Genomic DNA, 20,596 nt, shown 5'->3' with positions numbered 1-20,596 from the left:
CCAGAGATTTCACAAACCCTCAGGGTTTATTCCCCTGACTTTTACTTCAGTTTTTAATGTGGAATTAAGTTCCTATTAAATTCTTGGAGACTTTATGTTCAAATAATTCAGAGATACTTCCAAGAAATAACTAATTAAAATTTATATCTTTGTAAGAAAAAGAGATTGTTGAAATACTTCCACCTACATTACTTCATTTGCTTCTGTCAAGAATCTCATTAAATAGGTAAGGTAAATAAAATAATGCCACAAAAAATTAGAAGGAACTGAAAACAAATTAGCAACTGAAAAATAAATCTTAGTTTAGGGAGATCCTCCTTTCATAATAACCATATTTCCATCTTTTTCTACATGTTCACACAGGGCCCTAGGTTCAAAACTATGCAGTAATTGTTATATGCGTGTATATTATATGCACATTAGTTTTATTGTTTTATTAAAATAAACATTTCTCAGTTGAAAAGTTGTGTTCAAATTAGATTTTACCTAAAGGAATCAAGTGTTAGATACTTGGAATAGCATCCCCAGAAACATAAAAGTAGGAAAAAAGGTTTTTTGGGGATTTTTAAAATCAATAGTTAGTAGTGAAGGGCACCTGGGTGGCTCAGATGGTTAAGCATCTGCTTTCAGCTCAGGTCATGATCCCAGGGTCCTGGGATTGAGTCCCGCATCGGGCTCCCTGCTCCACGGGAAGCCTGCTTCTCCCTCTACCTCTCTTTCTCTCTTTCTGTCTCTCATGAATAAATAAAATCTTAAAAAAAAAAATTAGTAGTGAAAATTCATGCTTACTTTTCTTCTCCCCTAGGTTCTGAACAGGAATTTACATAGAAGGCATGCCCATTGCATTGAGTATTAAGTAGGAGATAAATATTTTTAATTTCTTCCTCCAGGCCACTAACCCAATTAGTCTGCTAACACATTAAACTACAGAAGAATAGAGACAGTGGTTAAAACATGACTTAAGCCTGCTGTGAACCTACATGTTAGTTTTTAAAATATATTAAACATTCAAAAGGAGAATCCAGAACAAAATTTAAGTAAATATAACTACTGGAGGTTTTAACTTAATCTGAGCTGTATTCCATGTAAAAATACAGACCTACCCAATCATGTATAAAGCGTGTGTGGGGTGGATCCCTCAGGAGATGATGTGACTGAACATTGAGACTCCTGGGAAGGCTTTTCTCACAGGGGACTAAAAATCCACCATTTGGGGAGCATTGAAGGGAAAGAGTGATTCCCAATTTATATCTATTTAGATATAATTCAGTTATAGTTATTTTTAGCACTTTTGTCTTTTAACTTTTATACTAAATTTAAAAATCATTACCCACTGCTGTTATGGTAAGTTATGAAGAGTTCTCTTTAACTTTTTTTGTAAGGCAGGTCTAGTGGTGATGAACTCCCTCAGCTTTTATTTGTCTTTATCTTTCCTTCACTTCTGAAGGACAAGTTTGCCACGTATAGCAGCTTGGTTGGCAGGTCTTTTTCTTCTCAGTACTTTGACTATACATACCACTCCCTTCAGTTCTTCAAGGATTCTGCTGAAATATCCACTAATGATCTTATGGGAGCTTCCTTGAATACAAGTGACTTTTCTCTTGCTTTCAAAATTCTCTCTTTAACTTTTGACAGTTTGATTATTAAGTGTCTCCATGTGGGTCTCTTTGGATCCATCCACCATACAATCCAGGAGTTCCACTTCTGAGTATATGACCAAAGGAAATGAAATCAGTACCTCAAAGAGATATGTATACTCCTATGTTCTTTGCAGCATTATTCACAATAGCCAAGATATAGAAAAACCTAAGTGTCTGTAGACAGAAGAATGAATAAAGAAAATGTGTATGCATTTGGATTATATATACAATGGAATATTATATGTCTGGATATAAATATAGAATGAAATATGATTCAGCCTTAAAAAACAAGGAAGTCCTGCTATTTGAGACAACATGGATGAACCTGGAGGACACTATGTAAGTGAAATAAATCAGACACAGACAAATACAGTTGGCCCTTGAACAACATAAATTTTAGGGGCACAAACCCCCTGTGCAATCAAAAATCTATGTGTAACTTTTGACTTTCCCAAACCTAACGACTCATAGCCTTACTGATAACATAAACTGTTGGTTAACACATGTTTTATATGTTATATTTATTATATACAGTATTCTTGCAATAAAGTAAGCTAGAGAAAGGGAAATGTTATTAGGAAAGTTATAAGGAAGAGAAAATACACTTATAGTACTGTAGTGTAAAAAAATGCACATATAAGTAGACCTACACAGTTCAAAACCATGTTGTTCAAGGGTCAACTATACCACACATCTCTGGAGGCAGAGTTAAGATGGCAGAGGAGAAGGGGTACTCTAGGCTTGCCTCATCCCCCGAACACAGCTACATAAACATCAAATCATTTTGGACACCCAAGAAATCAATCTGAGAACTAAGAGAGCAAAACTGCACAACTAGAGGTAGAAAATGTACCATATGGGAGTCGTAGCAGAGTTACAAATTAATATCTAAATGTGCTAATCATAGTAACTCTCTCTGTGTATTGATTCAAATGTTCCTATTTGGGTAATTCAGTCACTTTCAGTTTTAATATTGTCTTTCAACTTAATCTGTTTCCTCTGTTCCTGTCCAAGAAGATTTTGGTATCGGAGCAAGTCCGAACAAATTTGGAGTAAGGGTGATCTCTGGCACCATGATGATGGTTTCTGAAAATCTGCTGGTTGATGTCGATTGGGGTGCAGTTGGTCGGGTACCCATCTTAAGGTATTCTACCATGTACACTGCTAAAGTTCTGTTATTATAACTAAAACTCATTTCATTTCTATCTAGAAGAGGAACAAGAATATCTGCCTGGCTAACCTGACCTTACATTGATTCATGTTAATGCTACACACCACTTTGAGTCTTTGCTACCTCATCAAACCAAAACCAAGTCTAGGATGTGCAAAACCAAGTCTAGCATGTGGGCATTCCCTGCCTCTTCCCATGCCAGACCCCAAAGCAACTCAGTTATATATGACTTCACCATGTGGAGACACAGGGAAATATCTGAGTTTCTCCTTCCATCAGAAGAGAACTAAGCAAAGCTCTAGTGTGCAACCTAAGCCCTCTTTTTCTTATCCCTTTACTTGTCACAAACTCACCAAAGTAGAACTATTCTGGAGTGAGTTCTAAATGAAGTATGAGCTAAGTTTCTTTAGGCCTTGATGCTTCTATAAACATCTCTAATATATCTTACCTCCCTGTGACTTCTTGTCTCACTTCCAGTTTTCCCCTATACCTACCCCCCTTCTTTAATTTTAAGACTTCCCTGAATTACATATGATAAACAAATATGTGGTACTGTTCATAATAATAAATAACTCAGAAATACTTTAGATCACTTTATTCTGCTTTAAATTTTCAAAATCCTTCAACTGTTGGATTACTAAGGCCATATCTCCAAAGGAAACAAAGAGCACCCCTCTTCCAATGATGTTAAAAGAAATATGTTATTTGGATTTCTTGATACCACCTCACACCAGTCAGAATAGCTAAAATTAACAAGTCAGGAAACGACAGATGTTGGCAGGGATGTGGAGAAAGGGGAACCCTCCTACACTGTTGGTGGGAATGCAAACTGGTGCAACCACTCTGGAAAACAGTATGGAGGTTCCTCAAAAAGTTGAAAATGGAGCTACCATACGATCCAGCAATTTCACTACTGGGTATTTACCACGAAGATACAAATGTAGGGATCCGAAGGGGTACGTGCACCCCAATGTTTATAGCAGCAATGTCCACAATAGCCAAACTGTGGAAAGAGCCAAGATGTCCATCGACAGATGAATGGATAAAGAAGAAGTGGTATATATACACAATGGAATATTATGCAGCCATCAAAAGGAATGAGATCTTGCCATTTGCAACGACGTGGATGGAACTGGAGGGTGTTATGCTGAGTGAAATAAGTCAATCAGAGAAAGACATGTATCATATGACCTCACTGATATGAGGAATTCTTAATCTCAGGAAACAAACTGAGGGTTGCTGGAGGGGGGGATGGGAGGGATGGGGTGGCGGGGCGATAGACATTGGGTAGGGTATGTGCTATGGTGAGCGCTGTGAATTGTGTAGGACTGTTGAATCACAGATCTGTACCTCTGAAACAAATAATGCAATATATGTTAAGAAAGAAAAAAGAAGAAGATAGCAGGAGGGGAAGAATGAAGGGGGGGAAATTGGAGGGGGAGACGAACCATGAAACACGATGGACTCTGAAAAACAAACTGAGGGTTCTAGAGGGGAGGGGGGTGGGGGGATGGGTTAGCCTGGTGATGGCTATTAAAGAGGGCACGCTCTGCATGGAGCACTGGGTGTTATACACAAACAATGAATCATGGAACACTACATCAAAAACTAATGATGCAATGTATGGTGATTAACATAACAATAAAAAAATTAAAAAAAGAAATATGTTATTTGTTTTTTGAGGATGCTGTTTGGTTAATACAATTTTATTGCAATTGAATCTCAGAGAAATTATATTATAGCATATGATATTTGGTGGTGGGCTTTTATATTAAGTTAATAAAGGCAGTCATTAAATAGTATATCAAGGAAAAGACATTTGTAAGCATCATGAAATAAGTCAATCCACCTTAGTACGTGATGGCAATGACAATATCATTGATAGTTTGGTAAAGAAATCATTTCAGGATCAGATATATTGAATGTAGGGATCTTCACTTTGATTTTTAAATTTCCACCTATTTCTATACCATGTAGTTAAAATGGGCCCTGATGCTTATAATAGTGAGAATACTGTACATTAAGATATTTCTAGAACTAAAGAAATTTCTTAAGGAAATTCTATTTAAGAAGGAAAAATATTTTATGACAGTAGGAATAAAAGCCTGATAGCAGGAATTATGAACATTGTAACACTTTCATTAGTCATGTTAGCAAACAGGGTCCTTGAATAGTTGAGTAAATGTGTCTGACAGGATTATAATAAATTAATATTTATTGAGTACCTATAAGATGTCTTAGGTTGTTCTGACACTATTCTAATTTATTATCTCAAAATCTGACCTCTTGACTAAAAGATTTAAATAGTGAAAACATTTCCACTACTCATAAAATTGTGATTTTTCAGCATTTAAAAAATGAATTTTGAGATTAATAACTGAGTATAATTCTAAACCTCTTACTGTCTTGATAAAAAAAAACCTCTTACTGTCTTGATAAAAGAACCTTACAGAGGTTCTTCCATGTTTGTTGAAATAAAATAAAAATAATATAGTTTGTTATTGGTATTTTTTTGAGTTTCTTTTACATTTAATAATGGATGAATTAAACATAGGAAAGTTACCAGTAGTCAAAAGAGTATTCACTTAGCTCAGGGTAAAAATCAATTTATAAATATAAGCCTTGAATTTTAGACAGGAGATGAAATGAAAAGAAAAAAACTAAGACCTCTTATCAGTAAATCTATTGCACAGAAGAATATTCTGGAAATAGGGACTCTAGCACATATGTGGCTGTTTAAGGTAAAAAGTAAAAGAGACATTACAGAACACTTGCCATCAACAAATATTGACAATTATATAGTAAGTATTTTTCAGGTAAAAATGTAAATGTAAATGACTCTAAGAAACAAACTGAGGGTTCTAGAGCGGAGGGGAGTGGGGGGATGGGTTAGCCTGGTGATGGGTATTAAAGAGGGCACGTACTGCATGGAGCACTGGATGTTATACGCAAACAATGAATCATGGAACACTACATCAAAAACTAATGATGCAATGTATGGTGATTAATATAACACAATAAAATAAAAAAATGTAAATGTATTTCTAGGAGAAAATATTACCACCATATGAAGAGAGCATTCTCAACAAATGAGGATATAAAAAGAAAAAAGAAAAACATACAAAATAGTGCTGAAGGAAGTAGTTTGGGATAAATATATACACTTGGACACTCTTTCATGATTAAGTTGTAAAATTTCATGGTCAGAATGCCAAACAAAAGAGCAAGAGCAGATGCAAACTGTGGTGTACATAACCCTCCTGCCCCTGCACAGATGGATTATCTGTTCCTCAAATTACCTACAATGTTCAGAACCCACTCACAACCACCAGAACTAGATTTAGAGGGAGGTAAACATTTGGTTTCATGGCTTGTAGATCTATGAGAGTCCCTGAAACATTGCTGAAAATATAACAAGAAAACACTTTGATTAGTCTCTTGGGTTTGCAATTCATCTTTCCTCAGCACATGTTAAAATAAAAACAGATGGTCACTAAAATGCCTCTAGAGCAGAGCTTTTGCTGCTGAATGAAGTATGCAAATTAGACCATGACCATCTCATTGCTCTGTCTCTTCCTTTCCCTCTTATTGATTTTCTATGTCTTCTGTTACTGGAGAATCCCAATTAAAGGAGCTTGGAATGCATACCCAGGGAATTTGAAATTTTAAGGAAAACACAGGGTGATTCTGAATCACATGTTCTAAAAACCAACAGAGAAACACCGTCTTAACCTTTCAAACTCTGGCTTGGCTTTTCCCACTTCATTGAAATAATTTTTCAAAGACACCTGCTATTTTACAATTTTCAGATCTCCAATATAGGTTGTCTTTCTCAACCTCTCCGAAAAAAGCCTTCAGGATCCACTGGTTAACCACATTCTTTTTCTGAAATTTTCTCCTCCTTTGACTTCCCAATCCTGGAGCAATCCTAGCTGTTGTCCAAGCTTGAGAGGTGATGTACTGTCATGGATATGAGCACAGACTCTAGAGCCAGCTTGCCAGGGTTCGGGGTCTGACTCTAGTTAAGAGACCTTGGGCAAATTACCTTCTTTGTTTCAGTTTACTGATCTACATAATGGACACAAATAAACTATAGTAACTCACAAAAATATGATGTAGTATACATTACATACCTAGCACAAAGTAAATCCACAACAAATATTACTCATTATTTGTATTTCTGACACCTTCATTATCTTAGGATATTTCGCTCCCTCCTATAGAACAAGAATTAAATTTTAAGGTTGCTTTTCCTCTTCTTCTTTCTTTTGGCTATTTTATAACTCCCTGAGCTATAGTTCTTCTATCAATGAGATAGAACTCCATTTAGTATCACAAACTGAGTAAGTACCTAGGTCAAATCATCATCTTTGTTACCCACACTCCAATCAGCTTTTCCTCTGTTCAGTCTTAACATTTAACAACACTAAACTAATGTAACAATAGTCACATAGCATACAAACAGGGTTCTTTTTTTTTAAGATTTTATTTATTTGAGAGAGAGAGAATGAGAGACAGAGAGCACGAGAAGGAAGAGGGTCAGAGGGAGAAGCAGACTCCCCGCTGAGCAGGGAGCCCGATGTGGGACTTGATCCCGGGACTCCAGGATCATGACCTGAGCTGAAGGCAGTCGCTTAACCAACTGAGCCACCCAGGTGCCCTACAAACAGGGTGCTAATCTAGAATCTTGCTAATTCTTCATTCAAGCTGTATTCACTATTTTATTTCTCCTGCTAGTTATATATATTGTACCAATTTTCTTTGTTAGAGGATAGTAATCTTCTTTGGGATTGGGAAATATGAATTATCAGAATTACTATTGCATACACATGTTTGTTTAATATACGTTAATGAAGTTTAATATTCTTACATTAATTCTGTTTTTATTCCTCTCCTTTTGAAACCATACTTGTTGTACCTCTAAGTCAATGATTAGTTCATACAATCTTCTACACTTCTATACTTTTATTTAGCCATTGAAATAAAATCTTAAAGGAAAATCGTATGTGTTTTTTGTCACATATTCTCTCTGAAGTAAAATCTTGAATTGAAATCTACATTCATTTTTTTCTCTCCTCTATAAAGACTGGCAAATCTTAAGTGACTAGTAAACATGTCTTGCTCATATCTTTGATTTCAACACTGTACCTGATACAAGTAGTTGGAAATGGGCAAGCATATGTAATCTGTCTTTTGTCTTTCTATCTGTGTACATAGTGTCAACCTCAATCTGGATAGTCTTGACACCCATTTAAGTTTCCCAAGAAGAATCTAACTGCATGTAAAATGTCAGTAAACAGAACTGTCGTTACTGAAGATGCCACAGGTGAGACATAAGAGAGAATTATAGCACACATTACAAAGTTAACAAATTAAAATTTCAGACTAGATAAGCCTGTCTCCTCCATCCCCTTGTCCCTGACCCCAAGAAGACATTCATTTTCCGATCTGTCTGGCTCTTAGTCCCCAGACTCATTGCTCTTCACTTGTCTACAATTAGTTTGGGCAGGTCAGTTATGTCCCATCTCTAACTGCAAACCAACATAACTAAATTCATCGCAATGTTCATCAAACACTGAGCTGCACCTCTGAGGCTATTTCAGATTAATCTTAGAGGTATTCTAAAGTTTTGTTGGAAATAAAATTATAGAGCTTTTTTCCCCACCTCTGTGGGTTGCCATATTTGTGTTTAGATTCAGGCTTTTACCTCATTCTCATCACATTTTTGTTATATCTTCCAGAAATTTCTATTTTACTCTTCATTGTGCAGTGCTGCTATGGATTTATTTACTTCTGTTCTCAAATTTCTTGTGTCACATCATTGCAATTTTGGAAATAAGAGGAAATAGATGTGTCTATGTTGCTATTTTTGAAAATTACTTTCTTACCTTTTATTCAAAGACTTAAAATTAATATTTTGAAAGTTTATTTGATGAATTGATCTTTAAAAAGTGCCAACTTAAAAACACACACACACATACACATATGCTCATATTACTATTTAGTGTTTCTGAGAAACAAGCACAAAATGATGAAGCATGCCATGCCTGGGGTGAAGCTGTAGAAACTTCCCAATGCCAGTTTAAATAGGGTTGGCCTCTACATGCAAACTAACCTGTTTAGGAAAGGGAAATTCATACATAAAATCAGCCCATTTCCATTACCTGCTAGTTCTGCTACTGTGGGCAAATTACTTTAGGGAAAATATAAAGGAAATAGAAAAATAATGAAAAAATATGTACTTTCAAACATAGAAAAGTGAAAGTGATTATTTTCCTAATACTGGAGAATAGAAACACTAGACCGGAAGAGATTGCTGTGGAAGTAGTGACTGAAAGGGGCAAAAGGTGAGGGAACGAGAGAGTTCAAACTGTGCTAAACAGATTTGAAGTTTTGATGCACAAATGAATTATTCTGCATCCTCAGTTTATGCTACCACTGCTAGAAGCTCCCAATTCTTCAAACTGCCCCAAACAGACACACACATATACACATAGAAAATCTCCAATAGAAAACTGTTACATCCCAAATAAATTTTATTCTCAAACTAAATGGCATGCATTTAATTCATTCTTTTTTATTTTCTTAAGGCTTCTCTTAGTGGCCATTTCACCTAATTTTTCATGAATAACCACAGTCATGAAGAACTAGAGTATACTTCTTCCTGGGCACAGTTGCCTACTGGGGTGGTCTCCAGATAGGAGTCACGCTGGATTATCAGCCTCAGATTATAAAATGTCACTATTATCCCAGTAAAGAGGGGTTTTCTTAGAGATATAGACTGGATAAGAAATCTCTGTGTTGATAAAGATGCTACTATTCAATGAAATTAATGTTAGGCCCAGGTGAAACATGTAGCTAGTGGCTAGAATTCCACCTATTTGAAATGATCAACATGTTTTTCTTTCATGGAGAAAAAAAAAAAGTTGGTAACCAAAGCCAAAAACCTACTCAAAATTTGAACATGATAAAACTAGCATTTGTCATTTTCTCCCATATTTTTATCCTTCAGTGATAAAAAAGAAACTTGGATCGGGCGCCTGGGTGGCTCAGATGGTTAAGCGTCTGCCTTCGCTCAAGTCATGATCGATCGAGTCCCGCATCGGGCTCCCTGCTCCTTGGGAGCCTGCTTCTCCCTCTGCCTCTCTCTCTCTCTCCCTCATGAATAAATAAATAAAATTTAAAAAAAAAAAAGAATTCGTGGCTTTAAAAAAAAAGAAACTTGGATCAAAAAAGAACAAAATGTCTTATTACATAATGTTGGACAATTTAATATCAGCATTTTTTCACTGTCTCCCCTAGGCTGAATCTTCTAAAGGTCGAGAAGAGAGAAGCTTGAGAAAAGCAACATTCCTTATTGCCATATCACATTATGTCATATACTAATATAGATATTATTCAGAAAGCAGTTACCATTATTTAGGAAAATGACCTGAAAAGGCATCACTACTAATCCATAAATATACTAGTAAGTTCTAACTAGTCCATGGACATTCTACAAAAGCACAAATAGTCCTTGGAAATCAAAAGGTGAAATGAATTTTTATATAAATGAGAAATTTATTATAAAATCAAGGCCTGAAGTAACAGAAAATTCTATGAAACTATTTTGAATTTTTATTAACTACCCATGTTTCAAGAGAAGGCACCTCTTATAAATTTAAAATCCACTGACACTTTAAACCTTATCTGGGACAATCAATGGAAAGAGAAAAGAAAATAGATCAGTGAGAGCTTGAAAGGAAAATTTTATTTAGCTTTTCTGTTAAATAAAAGAAAATTTAATGCTAAGAGGATAGATAAGGGTGACAATATTCTAGATTTATGTGTTACAAAACAATGAGCACCGAAAGACTCTAGAATACTATTAGATAAAACTGAATTATTTGATAGCAGTTTCAACCCAATAAAAATGGAAAACCAGGCTTAATAAAATAACTCAAATATGACAAAGGTATTATGAATAAAATAAAGTTGTCACAATAGGTCAACTTGTTACTCAATCCTTTAACAAACCTTTAACAACAGCTTAACCATGGTGAGTGAGCACATGAAATTGAATTAATTTCAATTTTTAAAGTATTAAAAATTTAAAGTATTTTTAAAGTTTCTATTAAATAGAAACTTTAAATACTCTGAAAGTTTTACCCTTTGTTATATGTATTCCAAAATGCTCTTATGAATCAAAGGAGCATGTTTATGCTAATCTTCAAATTTCAGTTTTTAGATAAAAGTATACTTTTATCTTAGTATATTTATATAATCTTAGGATACTTCATTTTAATACTCAACTTTATACTTCTTGAAAATCTTATTAAAACCCTATATACACAATAAAAACCTCAAGGTTTTTCCATTATAGGATATATCACATAATTAGAAGATAAAATGACAAATGTGAGTAAAATCTCAACATCTAGCCAGAAATCACAATTCCATTATTAATTTCTTTAGGGTAATTTTAAAATATGCATTCATAAAAAGGTGGTGGTATGCAAACACCATTATATTATCATGAATGTAAAACTGTACATCCAATATTGCTTACTCAATTTATTTGCATACCTGATAGAATTGTGACAATTTAGATGAACTTATCTCCGCAGGACTCTAGGCGATTTTTATTTTAGTTTTGCACATTTATGAATAGTCCAGATGGGACAATATTATTTTTATCATCAGAAAAATAATAGTCATTTGCAGAACTTAACTTCTAAGTAAATAAATAATTAAAGACGTTTTCCAAAGAGAAAATTAGTAAGCCATGCAGTTTGTACTGGAATTTCTTTACTTTATAGTTTTCATGAGAGGGTAAAGCATGGAATCTCTGGAATATGATAAAGTCTACACACTTAAGCAACTTTTAACTACAGAATACCCTTTTGCCACTTTTGTATCTTCTCATCACGAAAAAATGTGCAACAAAAAGAAATGTATTTCTGGAATAACAGTGATAAATTATACAAGACCTATTTACATGACTCTATTCTCTACAAAATATTTTCAGCAGTTATTTGGTAAAGAGAACTTAAGGAAACTCAGATTTGTTGTAATAATGTAAGTTAGGTAGTTTAAAAAATAACAACTCAACAACATAAGAATACATCCAAATGTAGGATATAATTTTGTGACACTAGAATTTACGTTTACCAGAGAAATTTGTATGTTGCTGATAATGGAGACAGGTGACTTTATGGATAGAATTATTTCGTAAGTGTCTTAGTCCCTTTGATTCCTGGCTACCTTATTTATAAAATAGAATAATATATTCTTTGCAGAGTTGTTGATTGGGATTTAATAGATGATATATATAAATCACCTGGAACAATAAATACTAACTCACTTTTTGTTCTCTTTGCATTTTTTTATGACCACTTATATTTAGGCATCAAATAGACAATACAGATGGAGGAAAGTATTAAATTTTGTTGCATTTGAACAATGAAGCATATTATGCATATTACTTATTAAGATACAGCAAGCATTGGTGGTGTCTTAGGTAGATTTCCAGGAAGTAGATGCAGATGATTTTGTGGGCGAGTCCTGCAGTCCATTTTGCAAGTATGAACATTCAAGAAGAAGAATAAAACAATTTCCATATCTTTCTCTAAATAAAAATGATAATGTTCTCAACTAAGAATTTGTAGGATCCTTTATTCTTAGGAATTCCATTTTTAGCTTGGTTTCTGTGTGGTAAAGGAATTACCATTAATAGGTATATGAGGCTTGGAATTGGGCTTTCTTATTTGTGAACAGGTCTAAAAAAGTACACTTTTAGAGTGGGGAGGTGGAGGAATATGTACAGGGAATAATATGTTTCTATATTAATGTAAGGTACTAACGCAGTTGTGAGGTCGATTGCCCATAGTAAGATCCACCTGCAGATAAAGGTGAGCATTCCTCTGAAGTATCATTCCAGACCAAACTAATATGACCTAAACCAAGTGTTCTTACTTATTCACGGTTGTTTTTAGAGACTTTTACTAGAAAGAGCCTTGGGAAAAAATAATATGAATAGAAAATGTAGCAATAAATTTTGTTAAGCACCATATTGATCAATGCCTTGTTGGCAATATGATAGGATTTTTTTATGTTCTCTTAAAATGATTTCTCTCTTTGAGTAAAGAAAGGCACAGTTTCTGCAGAATATTCATTCTGAGAAGGCAGTAGACTTCAGAAGTGCAGGTATGTAAATGAATAAGACCTGAGTTTGATTGCTAGTTTGACCATTTAATAGTTGTATGACCTTCATCACACTATTTAATCAATGTTATCATCAATTTCCACATTTATAAGAAGAAGATAATGGCAACATCCCTGTGATTGTAAGGAAAAATTAAACAAGAAAATGCATATGAAGACTTTACCACACTACTAGCCCATAATAAATACACTGATAAAATGATTTTAAAATAATCAATTTGAGAGAACTCATTCCTATTACTAGGATTTGAAAATTTTGACCATTCTAAATTTTGTCTGGGACTGGCTCTGATTTGAGTTTCTAAGCCAGGCATGACTGACTTTTGTCCTGGTTTCTTTCTATGATATCATTTATTATTCCTCCAAAAGAAGTTTGTCAATGTAAACATAGGTAAAGGAAAACACCAAAGCTGCTACCATTATCTCCAACAATACAAACTTAAAGAAAAACAACTTGAAATTGAATCATACTGTGCTTAAGAAGGTTTCACCTAAATGTCAAACATAAGGTTAAGAAGTTCAAAATAGAGGCTGTGAAATATATATTTTTAAGCAGGACTTAAGAAACACATTCTGTCTTACTAGTTCATCTTATGCCTATAGAATTTAGTAATTCTCAATTATTTTCTGATGACTATTTTTGTTTTGTTTTTACATATCTTTGACCAATAACATCCAAGATGAACTATTTGCCATACAGTAGAAAGAGAAATATGGAGTCCTTTCTAATTAGACTATTTTAGCTTAGCCATACTAAAAAGAACAAAGCAAGGTAGAAATAATTTCCAATTTAAAAATGTACTGTTTTTCTTCTCATTATTTGGTAGCCTTGAAGCAAACTACAAATTTATATTAAAAAATCTTCATGATGCCAAGTCATGAGAACAGATCAAAATTCAGGCTCATTTTTAAGTGACATTAAATTTAGACAAAATGTATCTTATTTATCAAACATGAAGTATCCAACCAGAATACAAGATTGTAATATTTTGTTTGCTATTGATTTAGCCTTCCTAAGGAATCCACCCCTCCTCTCCCTCACCTCTCCTTGCTTTTCCTAATAAAGTTGCATTTGCTTCCAAAAGTATTTTTGTGCTATTTTTAGTATCCGTTTACTCCAAAACTCAACATACACTTTCCCCAAAATGTATTCTAAAACACTTAAACAAACAAATGAATAGAAAATGTAGCAATAAATTTTAAGCACCATATTGATCAATGCATTGTTGGCAATATAAGATTTTTTTTACATTCTCTTAAAATGATTTCTAATACTAATACATTTGCTAGTGTTTTCACTAGCAAATTTAAACAATCTTTAAGTACTGACAGATCATACTTTATTGTTCAAACACCTAGTTCATAAGATATGTATTTTTCTCAATTTAACTGCAATCTTACTAACCAACTGAAGCCCCTTAACATGCAAAAACAAAAACTCTAAATATTGTTTTATATAAAATTTAAAAGGATGTCCATTTCCAAAAAACATTAAAGTTGAACATCAAGGAACACTAACGTCAACTTTTTCAAATTATAACAAATATCTTGGAGGGTCATGAAAACAATCCTAATACAATTAAATATATACAACAAACAAAATTTCCCCTTTTCATCCAAAATGCTGTGAGAGATTATTCAATGTACTGTGCTGATAAAGCTTTTATTTAATGTTCTGTCCTGGTTTTAAAAATAGATTAGTCTATTCTTTTATCTTTACATCTGCAGGCACACAAATAACTTAAGTTGATGATGTAAAATTGAGAATATATTTTTAGAAAAACTTACCATTGTCATTTTTCAGGATCCCATTGCTCAGTTGTTTTAATCTCTTTTGATGTGATTTGCCATTGTAGTGGATTTGTGCTTGAGCTGCCGAATTCAGCTGAATGTTACAAACATTGCACAAAGTGAAATTGGCATGTTTCTTTTCTCTTTCAGGTTTTTCTTCAAAGTCATCAGGTAAAAATTCAGCCTCACTTTCTCCATCATGTGCACATGTGAAATCTAGGAGTGCAAAGGAATTTATGAACAGGCTGATCAAGACTTCTGGATTCTTTCATAGTACTGAATTGGATAGCAAATAAGCATTGTTCTAGATAATAAGAATTCAAAATTTCCACTTCCTCCCTTTTTAGTGCATCACCTTCATACTATCTAAAGTAGTTAGCTTCTTTAATGGAATACAAATGAGAAATATTTCACTTCTTTTTTCTATGTCAAATAGTGGGTTAAAGGTCTGAAAAGGGTCTAACATACATTCATTCAATCATTTGACAATAGAATAGGCACTATAGATTTTCCTGTCTCATAGCTGAAGAAACTAAGGTTTAGAGTAGTTAAATAACTTGCCTAGGCTCACACAGCAAATAAATGGTACAGTGGGATAGAAGTTTTATTAATCTCCAAATCCCAAATTCTTCATCATCTTGTTCTCTAACAGGTATTAATGTATTAGACATTCCCCTTTTGATTCAACTAAATAACTTTCTCTTGTTTTTCTATTCCTTGCACATTAAGTAAAGTCACTTATATCCGGATGGATACATCCTACAAAAACAAAAATGCTGAAATTGTTTCAGTACCTAAAATTTTATATTTTATACCTGGAGCACAAAAGTGATTCTGAATACCCAAGATATCTTCATAAGTAGGGTAAAAAAAGGGTAACTTATCTGTGGATTACAATGAAATATATTATTTTGGGATAAATATATGCTTTGTATACTCAAATCCAAGAGAAAAGGGCAACTGATAATTCCAGTACCTCTGGCTTTAACATTTAACTACTGCAATACATGTTTTACTATTCATTTAGAAATTACTTAAAATAATGGCTCCTTTCTAAAATTTTTCTATGTTTTCACTACATGGGACTCTGTACAACTCTTATGGTCCAGGTTTGGGACCATTCCAATTTTCCAGATTTCTCAAGGATTTATTTTATTGTCATTGAAAATATTGGCAGAGGAAAGCAACAATTATTTTAACATGCATTTATTAATTGCCTACTGTGTGGCAGGCAATCTTCTAGGTGCTGGAGATAAACTGATAAGATGAGGATGGTCCTTACCATTATTCAACTTACTGATAATGATAAGAAGGTCATTAGAAGATGGGCTTTGGCATCAGGTGAATGAGATAATAAATGCTAAAATAATTTTAACAATCAAAATTTTTCTACTAAATCAAGCCAAACACCTAATACTTGAATCAAAGAATATTGAAGTATCTAATTTCCAAAAGGAGTAAAAGCATATAACTCATACTTTTGGGAGGAGCCATTTATTTAAAATATGTTAACCTCTTTTTAAGAAGGAAGCTTCATCTTTCTTACTCAGGTAGCCCTATTACAAAATATTAAACATATAATTTAAGTGGTCATATTGAAAAGAAAATAGATTTTGTGAAATGATTACATAATCTTAGTTAAAGCAAAATATATAAAAAATATTAGCTTTTCTTCTTTTATTTTAAGATTTTATTTATTTATTTATTTGAGAGAGAGAGCACAAGAGGGGGAGGAAGAGGGAGAAGTAGGCGCCTCACTGAGCGGGGAGCCTGATGTGGGACTCAACCCAAGGACCTTGGGATCATGACCAGAGCTGAAGGAAGACATTTAACCAACTGAGCCACCCAGGCGCCCCTAGCTTTTCTTATTTTATATTAAAGAAAATAATTTAAGTATCTACTCTAGGTTTGTATTCAGAATGTTTCAAAACTTCTCTTGCTAGAGCTGATTTATATTTTTAAAGTCAAAAGACTTTAAATACCATGAAAAAGATTAAGTAAATGATGGTGCATTTAATCACTGTGATATTGGGGTGCCTGAGTGGCTCAGTCGTTGAGCGTCTGCCTTCGGCTCAGGTCATGATCCCAGGGTCCTGGGATCGAGCCCCACATCGGGCTCCCTGCTCCGCAGGAAGCCTGCTTCTCCCTCTCCCACTCCCCCTGCTTGTGTTCCCTCTCTCGCTGTGTCTCTCTCTGTCAAATAAATAAGTAAAATCTTTAAAAATAATAATCATTGTGATATTGTATAGCCAATGAAACAGATCGGAAAAATTTGTAACATGGGAAATTCTTTCTATATAATTAAAAAACAAACACAGGATGTAAATTTACAAATGTTGACACTATGTAAAACACAAATAAAACTTAGAAAAAATGATAGTAGTTGATTCTGAATGGTAATTAGAGTTAGCGTTTTTTCTACATCTTTTCCTCATTTTCAAAATTTTCCATAATGGCCACTTACATTTATTATTTTAAAAATCAATATATTTGAAAGAAATAAGCCAAAAAAAGAGAACCTGTATCCTACTGAATGAATGGTAGCTTTGTCAGAACTAGGCCAAACTACACAGACAGTCCCAGTACATGAGCCTCTGTGATACATCATTTTTAATAAATATATGCCTATGTTTGGAGGAAACATTTTCTTCCTTGATTCACATTTCCACCTTGACCTATAAAATAAGAATGTCTGCCAACAATTTAGTAGGAGAAAATACTGGAGAAGATTTTTTCTACCAAGGCTATGAGATTTATTTGCTTACGTGTGAAGGGTTCCCTGATTACTAAAGAAAGTGAAGACTAGGTCACCAGAGTTGATAATTAATTTTGCACCAGGAGGGGGAGAGGCAAGGATAACAACTCTTAAAGGAAGTAGAAAGTAAGATATATTAACCATGTGGCATGAACATTAGGAAAAAAAGGAAATCTTGAATAAATTCTTGTGACTGGGGTCACAAGACATTTATAGAATTTGCAAGAAAACAGCAATGTTTCAAATGGCACTCTCTAAAGTAGGAGGTGATATGCATAAGTAATTTTTTACTCCTCATATGGTAAAATTATCACTTAACTTCTGGAAGGGAAATTTTGTTCATTTGAGTTTCACTGAGAAAAAAAAAAATTCAGTGGCCCTACATAGGCTTTAGGTAACCAGCTTGGAACCCAAACTATTTTATCAATTAACTCATTTTTTTCCACCTAACCGCTATCCCTCAGAACCACTGAAGACACTTTGAAAGTCTGTGGCTTTACATAATAATGTGGATCTAGACCGTATCATGTAATAGGTTTAAGGATTAAAATTATCCGAGGGATGATTACTGTAGGAATTAGGTATTTGCTTGTGTGCATGTGTGCGTGTGTGTGTGTGTTTTAAGATTTGTAGACAAAAAGTTTAAATTAATCCTATGATCATAGAAATCAAAGGTGGGGTATATAAGAGAACTCATCTTTGGTAAGCTATATTAAACCATGTATCTGAGCATAATTTGAGCAAAATAAAAGTGGAAACAACATTTTTCCTGGGAAGCAACAGGGTTCTTGAAGTTGATTTATAGTACATTGTTTTGACCCACTTGGGAACCTTCTGAGGTAGAAGTTTACATGTCACCACTTGAACCAAAGCACCAGCTTTTGGCATTAAGACTATCCTGAAAATTGCTGATCTTTTCTTCCCCACATTACCCCCAGGGTAACAGGCCATAACCCTGGTGGACCCTAAGTTTGGTGTAACCCAACTTATTAATAATCAAAAGTTGGGGAGTAGACATAGAAGCCAATTGAAGGAGGTCCCAATGACCAAAGCTGGAACAACCAACTAAATACCATATTATTGGATTATAGTCCAAAGTATAAAATACTTTATACTTTAAATATAAAATATCAAGGAATATATACTGATATTAAAAAATAAATGGGGAAGAAGATGCAAACCCCCCATGAAGAAGTGATCCAAACAGTTTAAATAGATACCCTTCCTCAAGAAGGATGGAACATTACTCCTTACCCCTTAAGAGCAGGCTACACTTAGTGACTTGCTTCCAAATAATAAAGTAACTCAGTAGTGGAAAAACTTGACAAACACTACCTCAGCTATGTAATCAAGGCTAACAACAGTGATAAGTCATGTGGACAGCATGTATTCTTGATATGACAGGTTGAGAATGGTTTTTCACCTCTACATGTCTTCCTCAGAAAAACACATAACCCAAGTCAAAGCACGAGAAAAACACCAGACAAAAAAATGAAGGACATGCTACAAAATACCTATTACTCCTGAAAATTGTCAAGGTCATCAAAAACAAAGTTTGAGAAATTATCACAGCCCAGAGGAGCCAAAGGAAATATTAAAAGTAAATGAAAGGTGGTATCTTGGATGGAGTCCTGAAAGAGAGTCAGAACGCTGGGTTAAGGAAAAAAAAAGAAAAGAAATAAAATCTAAATAAATTATGCAGTTTCATTAATATTAATATATTATTATTAGTCCATTAGTTGTGACAAATGGACCATACTAATCTGTCAACAAGAGAAGAAATTGGGTTGGTAGGGTATATGGGAACTCTAGTAACTTGGCAACTTTTCTACACATTTAAAACTATTCTAAAATAAAATATTTATTTATTTTAGATTGGGGAAAGGTCAGGGACCATTCTCTCTCTTCTTGATGCATCAAGCCAGAATTTCTTTGGAACTTCTATACACTGGGAAAGAACTAAGAAAGAAGCTTCTCTTCTTTTCTTCATCCCTTGCTCATTTATTTCCAAGCAGGAAAAATAAATTGTGTGATTGGGATGGTGAGGGAAAGGATCACTGCCTCATGTGTGGCCAACCATCGTGGCTCTGTATTTCAAATTCACTTAAAATTACATTTTCTGGGGTGCCTGGCTGACTCAGACAGAAAAGCATGTGACTCCAAGAGGGGTCATAAGTTTGAACCACATGTTGGGTGTAGAGATTACTTAAATAAAAATAAAACTTTTAAAAAACTTACATTTTCTTCTCTTCTCAGTTGCGATATGTGAACTTAAAGTATAAAGGCTCACATCCTTGAATGGAAGGCCCAGAATTTTCCAGCTGCCCTGCATATAACTGGGGAGGTAAATGCAATTCAGACAGGAAAGGGTGGGAAATCCAATATGGACCACGGTTCCAAGCAATTTTCTTGAATTCAATTTCCCTATTAAATAACCAACCAACCAACCAACCCATTAATGAAAAATTTAACACATCTTCTGAGGCCTTTTGTCTATTTATGATAAGTTCCAATCAGGATGAAGAATAAGCTATTCACACACACACACACACACACACACACACACACACACAGTGTTATCCAACCAATCTCCATATTAAGAATTCAGAAATTCCATTTTGGGTTAGTATTTCAACCCTACCAAAACAATCAACAACCATTAGCATAAAATTAGAAGCATTTACAGTAGTGTATATTATTTGACAAACAAACCTAATTTATTGAGTGGAAAACTTTCTCTACAGATAATTTTGGTGTTTTATTTCAAAGTTAACAAGCCAGGTTCCATTTTTTTGCCCATGGTTGCATATAAATGCAACCCTTGTTCTTGGATCTGCTACCTTATCAAATGGATAAGCCTTTAAAATCTTCAAGAATCGTAAGGTTCTACAATATTATGAAGTGGCAGTAGATAACATCAGCCAACAGGCAGTTTAGAGCACAATAAACCATACTTTAAAGGGGTTTTACAAATGACCTATAAAATCATTCAATAGTAAATGTCATAAATAAACTAATCTAAATGATTATTGTTTT

The 20,596-nt window shown here is 34.1% G+C and overlaps 1 protein-coding gene across 1 annotated transcript in view; it reads right to left on the bottom strand.

Annotated features, from left to right (window-relative positions):
* ZNF385D (zinc finger protein 385D) overlaps positions 1–20,596 on the bottom strand; it is an 863,057-nt gene that overhangs the window by 633,319 nt on the left and 209,142 nt on the right. The window contains exon 3 of the mRNA XM_027587443.2: positions 14,803–15,021. Within this exon, the coding sequence (XP_027443244.1) occupies positions 14,803–15,021 (219 nt within the window). The remainder of the gene's footprint in view (positions 1–14,802; positions 15,022–20,596) is intronic.

Source organism: Zalophus californianus, chromosome 1, assembly GCF_009762305.2.
Source record: "Zalophus californianus isolate mZalCal1 chromosome 1, mZalCal1.pri.v2, whole genome shotgun sequence".
Taxonomy (NCBI): Eukaryota; Metazoa; Chordata; class Mammalia; order Carnivora; family Otariidae; genus Zalophus; species Zalophus californianus.
This window is presented reverse-complemented; position numbering and strand designations above follow the sequence as displayed.